Source organism: Oreochromis aureus, linkage group 20 (genome assembly GCF_013358895.1).
Source record: "Oreochromis aureus strain Israel breed Guangdong linkage group 20, ZZ_aureus, whole genome shotgun sequence".
NCBI lineage: Eukaryota > Metazoa > Chordata > Actinopteri > Cichliformes > Cichlidae > Oreochromis > Oreochromis aureus.
The window spans coordinates 1,703,542-1,717,653 of record NC_052961.1 but is presented as its reverse complement, the minus strand read 5'-3'; the positions used below and the strand labels follow the sequence as shown (position 1 = coordinate 1,717,653).

At 39.7% G+C, this 14,112-nt stretch overlaps 1 protein-coding gene across 4 annotated transcripts; it reads right to left on the bottom strand.

Moving 5' to 3' along the window:
* Positions 1–416: 416 nt before the first annotated feature.
* LOC116327434 (L-rhamnose-binding lectin SML-like) lies at positions 417–13,097 on the bottom strand. Of its 4 annotated transcripts, XM_039603991.1 has the most exons (10): positions 13,054–13,097; positions 7,959–8,025; positions 7,457–7,489; positions 4,928–5,029; positions 4,386–4,479; positions 4,127–4,221; positions 3,986–4,030; positions 3,759–3,897; positions 3,569–3,666; positions 652–754 (listed from the first exon to the last, which is right to left on the bottom strand). In XM_039603991.1, exons 2-10 carry the CDS (start codon positions 7,990–7,992, stop codon positions 732–734), a joined length of 663 nt encoding a protein of 220 aa, XP_039459925.1. In that variant the 5' UTR covers positions 7,993–8,025; positions 13,054–13,097; the 3' UTR covers positions 652–731. The 4 variants fall into 4 exon arrangements, with proteins under 4 accessions (XP_039459926.1, XP_039459925.1, XP_039459924.1 ...); XM_039603992.1 differs by lacking the exons at positions 652–754; positions 13,054–13,097 and adding an exon at positions 417–465 and having other exon boundaries at positions 7,959–8,232; XM_039603990.1 differs by lacking the exon at positions 13,054–13,097 and having other exon boundaries at positions 7,959–8,232.
* Between the last annotated feature and the right edge of the window lie 1,015 nt (positions 13,098–14,112).

The window sequence follows — 14,112 nt, the reverse complement described above, 5'->3', positions numbered from 1 at the left end:
TCTTATCTTATTTTTATCTGTCTTATTTTATCTTTTAATTTGTGAAGCACTTTGATCATAACTGTTGTTTTTAAATGTGCTATATAAATAAATTTTGATTTGATTTGATTTGATATGAATAAATAAATAACATATTTAATTACTGCCCCATCTTGTGGTACGAAGTGATATTACCACCATTGCTGTCAACAATGTGTTACCTTGTTGGTATTTTCTCTAAATAAATAAATAAATAGATGAGAATGAAACATCAGTATATAAAAACAAACGATTCAGAAGAATTTAATTTAAAAAATTAAAAAAACGATGAATGGCTGAACATCTTCATCTCAGAGAGACTGTATGGATTTCTGACATTGAACTGCTGTGATTGTCTTTAAGACCTTTTTAACAGCAGAGGGAATTTGGGATTGTCATCTGTTCTGTATATGCACCCTTCACTATAAATGCATCATTGACCTCCTCCTGTAAATAAGAATCAAAAGGAAGAAGAACAGAAATAAAATCAGAGGTCTGTCAGTGAATGTTTTCTTCTTTTCTAATGTAAAAAGAACAAAACACAGTTCTTATAAAGACCTAAGATTACAGTACTTTAATCAATATAAAATCCAAACACATTTCATCAACAGGCCCACATTCAGTTTGTACCATCATGGTTTATCTGTATACAATATACTGGTGGACTGTTTGGTTCTCCACTGGCCCAGTTTATGAAGTCAAACTGGGAACCATCACTCCACATCCACACAGTTTCCTGAAAGAATAAAGTTTGAGGTTCAGTTTGTTCTGATGTACTTTGATGCATCTATGCTGAGATTGCAGACATGAGACCTCTTACACCACTCGAAGACAATGAAGGTTCATTTGTGGAGGTAAAAAATGAAAAGAAAAATCAAGTCAACAGCAACATCTGTCTCCAGGAACAAAGTCCAAGGCCAGTAATGTTCTGGGGACAGAGCTGGGCTCCCTTAAGGTGGTGTCAGAGAGGTGGATGCTGTCCAAGATAAGGACAATACCTCCCACCCACTCCATGACGTGCTGGCCAATCACAGGAGCATGCTCAGTGAGAGACTGAGATTACCCATAATGCACCACTGAACGGCACAGAAATCAATCCTGCCTGTGGATCTCTCTGTACAGCTCCTCCATCTAATGCACAGTGCAGTGTAGTAGGTGGACAGCCTACTGTCTGCATCTCTCTCTCTACAAAAACTACTACTATGATAAGAGGGGCACCTTAATTTCAGCTTAATGTTTTATTACTTTTGTGTAATATATCAGGGACTGTGATATATTAGAGCTATTGCATTTTATTCAGGGCTGCACCTATCAATAATTCTAGTCTATCATTTGTTCCATCGATTGAAGAATCAAATGAGCAATAATTAATATTCAAAAGAGGGAAAAAAGGGCTTTCAAAATAAACTGGTCAATGGTTTCCATTATAGAAATGTGTTTTAATAGTTGTACTGCATACATATAACCATGCATACCTAAATTATTTTATTTCACACACGATATTAAAATGAAAGAAAGCATTACCTTAAATGCAAAAATGAATAAGCAATAATAATAATCAAGTACAGTAATGTCAAATAAAACAAGGTTTACATGTTTTATAACATGAAATAATGCATTAAATGTTTTACAGTGTTGTAACTCCTGGATGACGTAGGTTATAGTGTTTTTTTTAATAGTTTATGTGTGCAGTGAGTGAGTTTGTGTCTGTAGCGTCTAAAGGAGTATGTGGTGGCTGCAGGGGAGAAATGTGAGCATGTCAGCATTCTGACGTCGTCCTGTGCTTTCATGCAAAGTTTCTGTGCTGCTCGAAACAAGACTTTTGGAAGTGTAGACGTTTTACTGGCCCATGTCCAGCTTTATTGGCCTGCAGAGGGAAAAAAAGTTTTTACAAAATGTAAAATTTAATACAGTTTTATTAATATAATATATTATTTCTCTTTAAATCTGAAAAAAATGTTCCAAAAAACTTACAAAAAAATTAATAATCTAGTGCACCCATGCCCCTGCTTGCTACATGTACCTCAGTGAGCTACTTGATTTAAACATCAAATGAGTTAAATTTTAAAGAAAGAGGAACATTTCGGGCGACATTAACGAACATCTGCAGCAGCACAAACTTTAATGTGCTGAATTTACTGAAGAGCCTCAGTGTCAGTTTTGTGACTGAACGTGAAGTGTTTTTTTTGCAACTGATGGCATATGTAGTTGTTTCCGTTTCAGGAGGACAATATTTAAATGAGTCATAAAAATGTGAATTAATAGTCTGTGGAACACAATTTAATGTAAATTTCATGAAATGTAATCATGAAAAAAATCCTGTCCTCTGCCTGTTCTGGTTGTGATAGCTGCTGATAGGTTTATTTTCAGCAGGGTAATATATTATTAGAAAGTCTGCTCAATATACACTTGCATGCATGCTCAAAGCTGTTATCGCAGTGCCAAAACTTTGTCTTTGTCCTAAAACTCTTCACACAGTCATGATCCGCGCTGAGTGTTCAGAGGTGAACGCCATTTGTAACCGCTTTCATGAAACAAAGCAGAAATGAAATAAAATGAGCATCGTTTGCCAGGAGTGTGCACAGAGCGAACAACTCTCTGCAGAACCTATAAAAAACTAACTTGTATGAAAAGCATACAAGAGTGAAAACAGATATAAGATCCCTTCAAAAATCATATAAATGAAACTTGTATGTTTTGGATACTTACTAAAACAATATATGAAAGTAATGAGAAAGCGGCCACTTTCATGAGTAAATCATATAAGCCTTATATGATTCACTATATGAAATAGGCCACATCTTATGCAAGTGTTTTATAAGTTTTTACAATTTCTTTTCCATATGGGCTGACTCATCACAGGGGGGTGTGAGACTCTTTCCTCATTACCTGGTGTGTATTTATAGTGTGTGTTTGCCTCTGTTCGTCGTCACACCGTCTGTGTAATTTGGTAAACCTCTGCGTCTCTCAGCGCTCCATTCTCTGCTCTTCATCCCCTGTGTCACCGCCGTACGTTTTCCCTGCGTGTTATTCTGTGAGTTATGGTTTAGGGTTTTGTTTCTTATTTAGTTTAAGTTTATGTTTAGTTCTGTCCTTGCTTTTGTTATTTTCCCCTTCTGCAATAAAGCTCCCTTGCATCACAGCAAGTGCCTGAATTTTGGGTCCTTTCACACAAACCCCACACGACTGCTGCTGTAGCCGTGACACATTTTCTGAATGTCTTCTTCTTAAATGTCCATTGTTTTAAATGTTACAGGTCAAATTGGTTTAATTAATTTTTATTTTACCATTATTTTATAATATTTGTATTTATTTGAATCACATTTTTGTCATTAAGTATTATGATAATGATGTGTGCATTCACTCAGGATCTAAAACAAACTGACGACATCTTCGTGTCTGATGATTTTTCTGATCCTGATTCTTTTCAGCACAGAAAGGTTCATCTTTTAAAAATAATGAATAATTATCATTTTTATTCACTTCAAAAACAAGTCTGAATGTACCGACCCTAAAAGATTATTTTTAGAAGCTTATTTGAGTTACTTACCCTGACAAGTGTAAAACACCTCCAGGTACTTATAAATGTTTACACACGGGTCTACTGAGCTTGGTTCTTCAACAGTACAGCTGTTTTTCCCATTACACCTGTGAACGCAGGTCAAAGGTGAATCAGCAAAAATGTGCTGTGTCATCTGAGAGAAGATGGAGAGCTGAAGAAACAGAGTCAGCATCTGTACCTGTTAGTTACATATTCCATGCTTCCTGGCCAGAAGCAGTTAACATCGTAGAGATTTGCGATAGTATATTGGCCAGGGCACGTGGTTGTATCACGGCGACCATAATTCGCCCAGGAGACGACTATAACCTGTCCTGCACCTGAGGAAGAGTTCATAGAGATAAACTGTAACCATGGTGATATTTTCACTGCAGGAAATGTACAAAGAAATAGAAGCTGTGTTCTCACCACACTGAAGGTTTGACTGGAATTGTTGACATGTTACATTGTAGCCTGAAACAGACACAGATCCCATTAGAAACTGTAATCATTCATGTACAGATTGGGTTCATTAGTCATTTCTAATCACAGGTTTAACTGAGTCGTTACGTGTGAAGCAGTCGTAGGTGGTCTCCAGGTATCTGCAGACTCCAGGATCATAAGTAATGTTTGACTTTATGTCACACACTGTTTTTCCATCACAGCTGCAGGGAGACAGAAACAGCTGGTTTTCAGCTTAAAGATATGAAACAACTTCCTGTCAGGTAATCATTTACTTCCTGTTAGTTTGATTAAAGCTGTTCAACAGGTTTCAGTTTCTTTCTTCTTTTGAATCAAAGGCTCATTTCTACCATCCAACAGTGCTCACCTGTTCCTGACGTTGTTCTCAGCGTCACCCTGAGAGCAGGTTACTTCACCTCCACATCTGTACACAGCTGACCTCACAATGATCTTTCCACCCACTGTTATACAGACACAGTATGACAGAAAAGGAACAATTCAGGTTTAAGGCTTCAGTTTCAGCCTCAGATGCTCCAGTCAGATCCATAAATAATGAGGATTTTACCTCCGTACACCACCACACTGGATATTACATTAACTCTGATTAAGGAGAAAACCTTAAGTCAGTGTTTTTGTTTCTAATCTACATCAAATGTTTCTGAATGTTTATACACAGTCCAACATCCTCAGAGCTTTTTTTAAACAACGAATGCACCGTTGGTTTGTTGATCAGGAAAATACAATTTAAACTGAAAACAAGCAACTGTGCATGAAAAGGCTGTAAATTATAAACAGTTAATCCAATACTTTTGTTAAGTTTCTTGAATTTAACCTGAGAGTCTGAACATGTCTTCATTGTTTGATTTAAACTCACTGCAGTGAATGCTTGGATACTCTTTTCCATCTTACCACAGCTCAGGTGAAGATCACTGAGGCCGTTAGAGGTGACCACTCTCCCTGTGGATATGGCGGTCACAGTGGGAGGAACGGAGACTTGAGCTCTGATAAAGCCTGAAATAAAAAATAAATGTATAAATTGTACATATTTGGTAATTAATGGGGAATGTGTTGATAACTTATTCCCCATTAATTACCCTCGACTTACTGTTTTCTAAATATAAAAATGAATACATTTATTTAAACAGTATAAAAATATAACACATGAGGGTAAAGAAGATTTTCTTAATTTTCATTCCCTTTTTTAAGACTTTTAGAATTTATGTCCCCTCCACACCCGAAGTGAAGCCTACACCCACATCAGTCTAAACACAGATACCCAGACCTTCCCTGCCCAGCAACTTCCTCCATCACATCTGGGAGGACTCCAAGGCCAGCTGGCAGACAGATTCTCTCCAGCATGTCCTCGGTTCTCCTCGTGTCTCCTTCCAGTTGGACACATGTCTGAGTCAGATGCCTGAACCACCTCGATGAGCCTTTTTGGACAGAGGAGCAGCAGATCTCCTCTGAGCTCCTCAAACTCTCTCCTTCAGTTACTACCATCAGCTCATGGCCATAGCTGACAGCTTTCACTCTCAGCTCTCTCTTCACCACAACAGACCAGTACAGCATCAGCATCACTGAAGATGAACCAGTCTGTCTCTCAGTCTCCCGCTCCAGTTTTCCTCTGCAGCGTTCATTTCCCCAGATATGAAGGCTGGGTCCAATGTATCCTTCGTGGCCCAACCTATCCCACAATTCCTTGCGGCCCACAATTCCAGCCGCATGCCGTTTTTTTTTTTTTTTTTAATCGGCATGCGGCTGAAGTGGGGCGGCTGAATAGTGAACTTTTAAAACTAAGTACTGAATATTATGTCACTTATTTATGTGCGAATGTTTAAGAACATTAAAACATTACTGTTGGCCACATGTCGGCAAAGTTATGTGACATTAGTGATGTTTGTACTAACTTGGTTTTAAAGCCTTTACTTTAAAATATACGCCGTTCAATAGTCGACCTTAATCTCACAGAGAATGTGATGATTTTATGGATAATTAAAGTCAGTCATATATCCACAAACACAACAAGCTGAAAGTCAGTGATGCTGCTCGGTTTGCAGTCCTGAATATGACGGCACAAGCAGGATTCACTGCACTGTTAATGTTCGCTATGTTATATTGCTGCCTCTGTTCGGTGGTGTCGAGCCAAACGGACTTTAACGTGTGTTTGAACGAGCTGACGGTTCACTCGTTAAGCTGAAAGAAAGATGCTTTAATCACAGGAGTCACATGTGTCCACTGTACCATCTGGGAACTCTTCTTGTTTAGCACTCGTAATAACACAAACACTAAATCCTCCTTCTCTTGTGCTGTTTTGTAGCAGTGATTACACCTGAGACTGTCACCTGTCTGTCTGTCCTGCACTCTCTCTCTGTTTCTTTCTCTCTGATTGTGGAATAAAAGTATGAACATGTATTTATAAGTTACACTTGTGTTTGAATCCTGCAGCTTATCACACATTTGATTTCCATGTGTGACGACTGCAAGTGTCCAGAGTGAGGACAGACTGAGGGACCCACTGCTGCACATCATCTGTGAGGCTTTGCACCCCTGATGATCCACCAGGACAAACTCAGCAGTGTGTGAGGAAGAGGAGGAGGAAGAGCCAGCAGCAGCTGACAGATGGAGAGAATAGACAGACTGTTCCCTGTTTGTGAAGGACTGCTAGGAAAGTTTAACATAACTAATTGTCTGTCCTGAATCAGTCTTATTAGGTAATGTTCAAATAATGTTATCATCCCAGTGTTTTCAGTGTGGGAGAAAGTACTCAGGGCCTTCAAGTTACACACTATGAAAGGCAGCAACAAGTTTAATATTCAGAAACCTAAAGTATGTATCAGCAGCAGAATGGAGCTAAAAATAAATGTTTGTTTCAGTTCTATGAAGCTTTGAGTATTTTGGATTAGTAGCACTGCTGTGTTTGTTGCATCATATTGCTGTAACTGTTTATATGCTTTATATATTCTGAGCTAAGTTGATCTATAGTGTTACATCATATTCTATAAGGATGTTATGTGTTTGTAGACTTTCTGCCCAGTTTGACCCATTTAGCAGAAGTCAGCCTGTTTAAGGCTCTGATATCTATTCTGTGTGACTTAAAGCAGTTATGACATGCTCTGATTTTCTCACCCAATAAAGGAATATTTCATATATCAGTCTGATCTTCATTCTATCAGAAACAGTTATCACAGCTCGTACGTTTTCTTTTTACACATATATGTTCAAGATGAACATATATGTGTAAAAAGAGAGGTTTTATTTCATTTTTCACTGGATTTTAAAAAGGTGAGTAGATAGAGTATAGATTTTAGATCACGCAAATACAATATTAAGTAGAAGTATAGACAGAAGAAGAGGTGAGGTTAAATGGTTAGTATTAATCAAAATGGAAGTGAGAAAGTTAACAGAAAGGCTCTTTGTGACCAGTAAAACAGCATTTACCTGAAGTGATGAGTGAACACGTTGCTGCCAGCACTGACAGAGACAGAAAGAAAGCTCAGTGTCAGACTGTGTGTTTGATATGAAGTTTAATTCACCTCAAAACATGAAACAGATTCATGAAAACCAAAGAGGAGAAAGCTGCTGCTTTCATTCACACCTGGATTCTTGTGAAAACTCTTTCTAAACAGCAGATTTCAATGACACATTTATTCTGTTCATGTTTCCAACTTTTGTCAATAAACTTATTTGTGTTGACAGTTTGACTTCAACTCTTCATAGTAAATGATCAGCCATGAATTCCTCTCAGGACTCTGAAGCCTAACTGTCCTGCTGAGGTGATACAAACATTTATTTAGGATGTTAGATTAACTGATCCAATAAAGCAGAATCTTTAGAAAAGCATGTCACAGTACAGCACAGTGGAAAGCTAGAAAAGGATTAGACTGAACATGTGCAGCTGATTTCATGTATAAATAAAGGATTATCAGTGTGTTGTACTCACACAGTGTGCTGCTGAGTCCGGAGCAGAGCATCATGTTAGGAGATCTGGATTACAGTGAAGAGCTGAGCTGATGGAGGATCAAACACAGAGCTGCTGGATTTACACTGTTTGGTTAGTGCCTCTGATGTATATGCAAAACACGTAAAAACCCTGAAAAGCAGAGTATCTTCTATCTCAGCTGCAACAGAACAAGGAAATAAAACTACTTTACATTAAAAGTTATATAAGCCTGGCTCAGCTGACCTATGACAGCTGGGAGAGGCTCAGATCTCATCATATTCATTGATTGGTTAAATCCGTTTAGCAATTAGTAAGAATTATATTTTTTCTTAAAACACGATACAAATTATTGCAACTTTTCTTTTAATGATTCAGATGTCGTGAAGATCTGTTCCAAAGTTTAGGAGCTACAGTTTAAAAATGTGATCATGTCTGGATTTAAACGAAGAGCACAGAATTCAATTCAATTCAATTCAATTTTATTTATATAGCGCCAAATCACAACAAAAGTCGCCTCAAGGCGCTTTATATTGTACAGTAGATCGCACAATAATAAATACAGAGAAAACCCAACAATCATATGACCCCTATGAGCAAGCACTTTGGCGACAGTGGGAAGGAAAAACTCCCTTTAACAGGAAGAAACCTCCGGCAGAACCAGGCTCAGGAGGGGCGGCCATCTGCTGCGACCGGTTGGGGTGAAAGAAGGAAAACAGGATGAAAGACATGCTGTGGAAGAGAGACAGAGATTAATAACAGATATGATTCGATGCAGAGAGGTCTATTAGCACATAGTGAGTGAGAAAGGTGACTGGAAGGGAAAACTCAATGCATCATGGGAATCCCCGGCAGCCTCACGTCTATTGCAGCATAACTAAGGGAGGATTCAGGGTCACCTGGTCCAGCCCTAACTATATGCTTTAGCAAAAGGAAAGTTTTAAGCCTAATCTTGAAAGTAGAGATAGAGTCTGTCTCCCGAATCCAAACTGGAAGTTGGTTCCACAGAAGAGGGGCCTGAAAACTGAAGGCTCTGCCTCCCATTCTACTTTTAAATACTCTAGGAACAACAAGTAGGCCTGCAGTGCAAGAGCGAAGTGCTCTAATAGGGTGATATGGTACTACAAGGTCATTAAGATAAGATGGGGCCTGATTATTTAAGACCTTGTATGTGAGGAGCAGGATTTTGAAATCAATTCTGGATTTAACAGGAAGCCAATGAAGGGAAGCCAAAACAGGAGAAATATGTTTCTTTCTAGTCCCTGTCAGGACTCTTGCTGCAGCATTTTGGATTAGCTGAAGGCTTCTCAGCGAGTTTTTAGGACTTCCTGATAATAGTGAATTACAGTAGTCCAGCCTGGAAGTAATAAATGCATGAACTAGTTTTTCAGCATCACTCTGAGACAGGATATTTCTAATTTTAGAGATGTTGCGCAAATGGAAGAAAGCAGTCTTACATATTTGTTTAATATGTGCATTGAAGGACATGTCCTGGTCAAAAATGACTCCAAGGTTTCTCACAGTGTTACTGGAGGCCAAGGTAATGCCATCCAGAGTAAGAATCTGCTTAGATACCATATTTCTAAGATTTTCAGGGCCGAGTACAATAACCTCAGTTTTATCTGAATTAAGAAGCAGAAAGTTAGCGGCCATCCAGGTCTTTATGTCTTCAAGACATTCCTGCAGTTTAACTAATTGGTGTGTGTTACCTGGCTTCATGGACAGATAGAGCTGCGTGTCATCTGCATAGCAGTGAAAATTTATGCTATGTCTTCTAATGATGCTGCCTAGGGAAGCATGTATAATGTAAATAGAATTGGTCCTAGCACTGAACCCTGTGGAACACCATAATTGACCTTAGTGTCTGAAGAGGACTCTCCATTTACATGTACAAACTGGAGTCTATTAGATAGATATGATACAAACCACTGCAGTGCAGTACCTGTAATACCTACAGCATGTTCTAATCGCTCTAATAGGATATTATGGTCAACAGTATCGAACGCAGCACTGAGGTCTAGCAGGACAAGCACAGAGATGAGTCCACTGTCAGAGGCCATAAGAAGATCATTTGTAACCTTCACTAAAGCTGTTTCTGTGCTGTGATGAGCTCTGAAACCTGACTGAAACTCTTCAAATAAGCCATTCCTCTGCAGATGATCTGTTAGCTGTTTGACAACTACTCTTTCAAGGATGTTTGATATGAAAGGAAGGTTGGAGATTGGCCTGTAATTAGCTAAGACAGCTGGGTCTAGAGATGGCTTTTTAAGTAAAGGTTTAACTACAGCCAGCTTGAAGGCCTGTGGTACATAGCCGATTATTAGAGATAGGTTGATCATATTTAAGATCGAAGAATTAATTAATGGCAGGACTTCTTTGAGCAGTTTTGTAGGAATGGGGTCTAAAAGACACGTTGATGGTTTGGAGGAATTAATTATTGAAGTTAACTCAGAAAGATCAATTGGAGAAAAAGAGTCTAACTTAACATCGATGGTACTAAAAGTAGCTGTAGATAATATTACATCTGTGGGATGATTATTGGTAATTTTTCTCTAATGATAAAAATTTTATTTGTGAAGAAGTTCATGAAGTCATTACTAGTTAACGTTAAAGGGATGGTTGGCTCAGTAGAGCTCTGACTTTTTGTCAGCCTGGCTACAGTGCTGAAGAGAAACCTGGGTTGTTCTTATTTTCTTCAATCAGTGACGAATAGTAAGATGTTCTGGCTTTGCGGAGGGCTTTCTTATAAAGCAGCAAACTATTTCTCCAGGCTAAATGATGATCCTCTAAATTTGTGACACGCCATTTCCTCTCCAGCTTCACGAGTTATCTGCTTTAGGCTACGTGTTTGAGAATTATACCACGGAGTCAGGGACTTTGGATTTGAGGCCTTAGTTTTCACAGGAGCTACAGTATCCAGAGTCGCATGCGTAGTGAGGAGGTAAAATTATTAACAAGATAATCGACCTCTGTTGGAGTAGCGTTCAGATAGCTGCTCTGCTCTATGTTGGTACAGGGCATTGAAGATGATAACAGTGGGTGGATTATATTCTTAAACTTAGTTACAGCACTTTCAGAAAGACATCTACTTTGATAAAGTCTACTCTCCACTGCTGTGTAATCAATTATTGTAAATGTAAATGTTATCAGGAAATGATCAGACAGCAGAGAGTTTTCAGGAAACACTGTTAAATGTTCAGTTTCTATGCCATACGTTAAAACAAGATCTAGAGTGTGATTAAAGTGGTGGGTGGGTTCTTTTACATTTTGAGAGAAGCCAATTGAGTCTAGTAACAGATTAAATGCGATGTTGAGGCTGTCATTTTAGCATCTACATGGATGTTAAAATCACCCACAATAATTATTTTATCTGAGCTGAGCACTAAATCAGATAAAAGTCTGAGAAATCAGAGAGAAACTCTGTGTAAGGCCCAGGTGGACGATAGATGATAACAAGTAAGACTGGTTTCTGAGTTTTACAGCTGGGGTGGACGAGGCTAAGCATCAGGCTTTCAAATGAATTAAAAGTCTGTCTTGGTCTTTCGTTAATTAATAGGCTGGTGTGAAAAAATTGCTGCCACACCGCCCCCTCGGCCTGTGCTTCGGTTTCTGGTAGTTAGAATGACTCGGGGTGTTGATTCATTTAAACTAACATACTCATCCTGCTGCAACCAGGTTTCTGTAAGGCAGAGTAAATCGATTTGTTGATCAATTATTAAGTCATGTACTAACAGAGACTTGGAGGAGAGAGACCTAATATTTAATAATCCACATTTCACTGTTTTACTCTTTGGTTCAGATGTGGATACTGTATTGTTCTTTCTTTGTGATTTTTTATGTTTAAGTTGTTTATTGCTGGTTTTAGTTTGTTTTTGTCTGTTTGGGAGCTGACACAGTCTCAATGGAGATGGGGTTTTGGGGGTAGCAGGAGGAGAGAAGCTGCAGAGAGGCGTGTAAGACTGCAACTCTGCTTCCTGGTCCCAACTCTGGATAGTCATATTTTGGGGGTTTAATGAATTTGTCCATATTTCTAGAAATGAGAGCTGCTCCATCCAAAGTGGGATGGATGCCGTCTCTCCTAACAAGACCAGGTTTCCTCCAGAAGGTTTGCCAATTATCTATGAAGCCCACATCGTTTCTGGGACACCACTCAGACAGCCAGCAATTTAAGGAGAACATGCGGCTAAACATGTCACTCCTGGTCTGATTGGGGAGGGACCAGAGAAACTACAGAGTCCGACATTGTTTTGGCAAAGTTACACACCGATTCAATATTGATTTTAGTGACCTCCGATTGGCGTAACCGGGTGTCATTACTGCCGACGTGAATTATGATCTTACTGTATTTACGTTTACCCTTAGCCAGCAGTTTTAAATTTCCTTCAATGTCGCCTGCTCTGGCCCCTGGAAGACAATTGACTATGGTTGCCGGTGTCTCTAGCTTCACATGTCTGAGAACAGAATCACCAATTACCAGAGTTTGACCCCGGCGGGTGTGTCGCCGAGTGGGGAAAAACAGTTGAACACATGAACAGGTTGGTGGTGTACCTGGGGCTTCAGTTTAAGACTATGCTTCCTCCTCACCGTCACCCAGCCGCCCTCTTTCCCCAGCTGCTTGGGGTCTGCCGGGAACAGCTAGCAGGGCCTCACGCTATCTTCGGCTGCACCAGCTACAGGGGCCTGGCTAGCTACGGGTGAATGAAGGGTGCGGCCGAGTCTCCAATTCAGTAATCCTGGCCTCCAGAGCTGCAAATATGCTACATTTATTACAGGTATCATTACTGCTAAAGGAGGCCGAGGAGTAACTAAACATCTGACACAATGAGCAGGAAAGTGCAGGAGGGACAGGTGAAGTAGCCATGGTGCTAACGAGTCGGCTACGAGCTAAGCTAAGCTAGCGAAACAGTAAAGAGACAGTGAGTGAATACTTTGGCTATAAATTAGGTAGTGAGTACACAGAAAGGGTGATTCAGATGAAGCACGTTAAGATTATACTATGAAAAAGGGATGTATCAAAAGATTTAAATTAAATTGCTAAGCAGAAAAGCTACTCAGAAACACCACTGTGTTTGAGCAGGAACAGGAAGTGATACTATACCACAGAGCGAGCGAACACCAAGTGACAGCGCCACCAAGAGTCAGGAGTCCAAAGGTGAGGTAGAGAGTAGTGGGTGTTCAGTCCTAAGTTCAGAGGCCCTGATCTGCTCAGAGAGAAAATAAATGGTAAATGGCCTGTATTTGTACAGCGCTTTACTCAGTCCCTAAGGACCCCAAAGCACTTTACACATCCAGTCATTCACCCATTCACACACACATTCACACACTGGTGATGGCAGCTACGTTGTAGCCACAGCCACCCTGGGGCGCACTGACAGAGGCGAGGCTGCCGGACACTGGCGCCACCGGGCCCTCTGACCACCACCAGTGACACTCCCCTGTTATTTAACAGCGTCCTAAAGAGAGAACAAAGACAACGGAGACCAAGTGGACGACACAGACAAACATACACACTGCAGCAACAGCTGTGGGTGTTCAATACACCAGTGTTTACAGTGTTTACAGTGTTTTTAAATGGGGTGGCAGCAGGTGGACGAGGGTGTTTTAGCTGTTTGATGTTTGTAATGATAAAACTATTATTAAAAAAAAGAAAACAGAAAAACAGGGTGTACCAGGAATTCAGCAGGAACATATTTGTATAGAAAATTTTCACATTTGCATGGATTATCTCCACGTCTCTCTGCTCAGAGCACGCAAAGGAGAAACATTTGAGAAAGTAGGTCAAAATGTGTACTGAAGCCAGTTAAATCCAGTTGCCGACTTTTTGCGGGCCGAGCAGTGTAGTTCAAAAAGTTTGAAGTTAAATCCTGCTCAATGGGAGAATGGCACCACCTACTATTGCAAATATCACCCTGCATTGACTATGAAGGGCAAAGAATTGTGAGTAATCTTCAGAGTGATGGAGGATTCCTGCAGAGGTAACGAATGTGTAAATGGCATGGACAAAAATCATGTTACTAGTCCATAACATTAATAGAAATTGACTTGGTTATTTTTGGTTAAATATTATGTGCTGTGGGTTACTTCTGTCATCCTTATGTTGGGTTAGATGTTCGTTCCATGTGAGACTTCGTTACCAGTAAAGAGACTAGTGAACTAT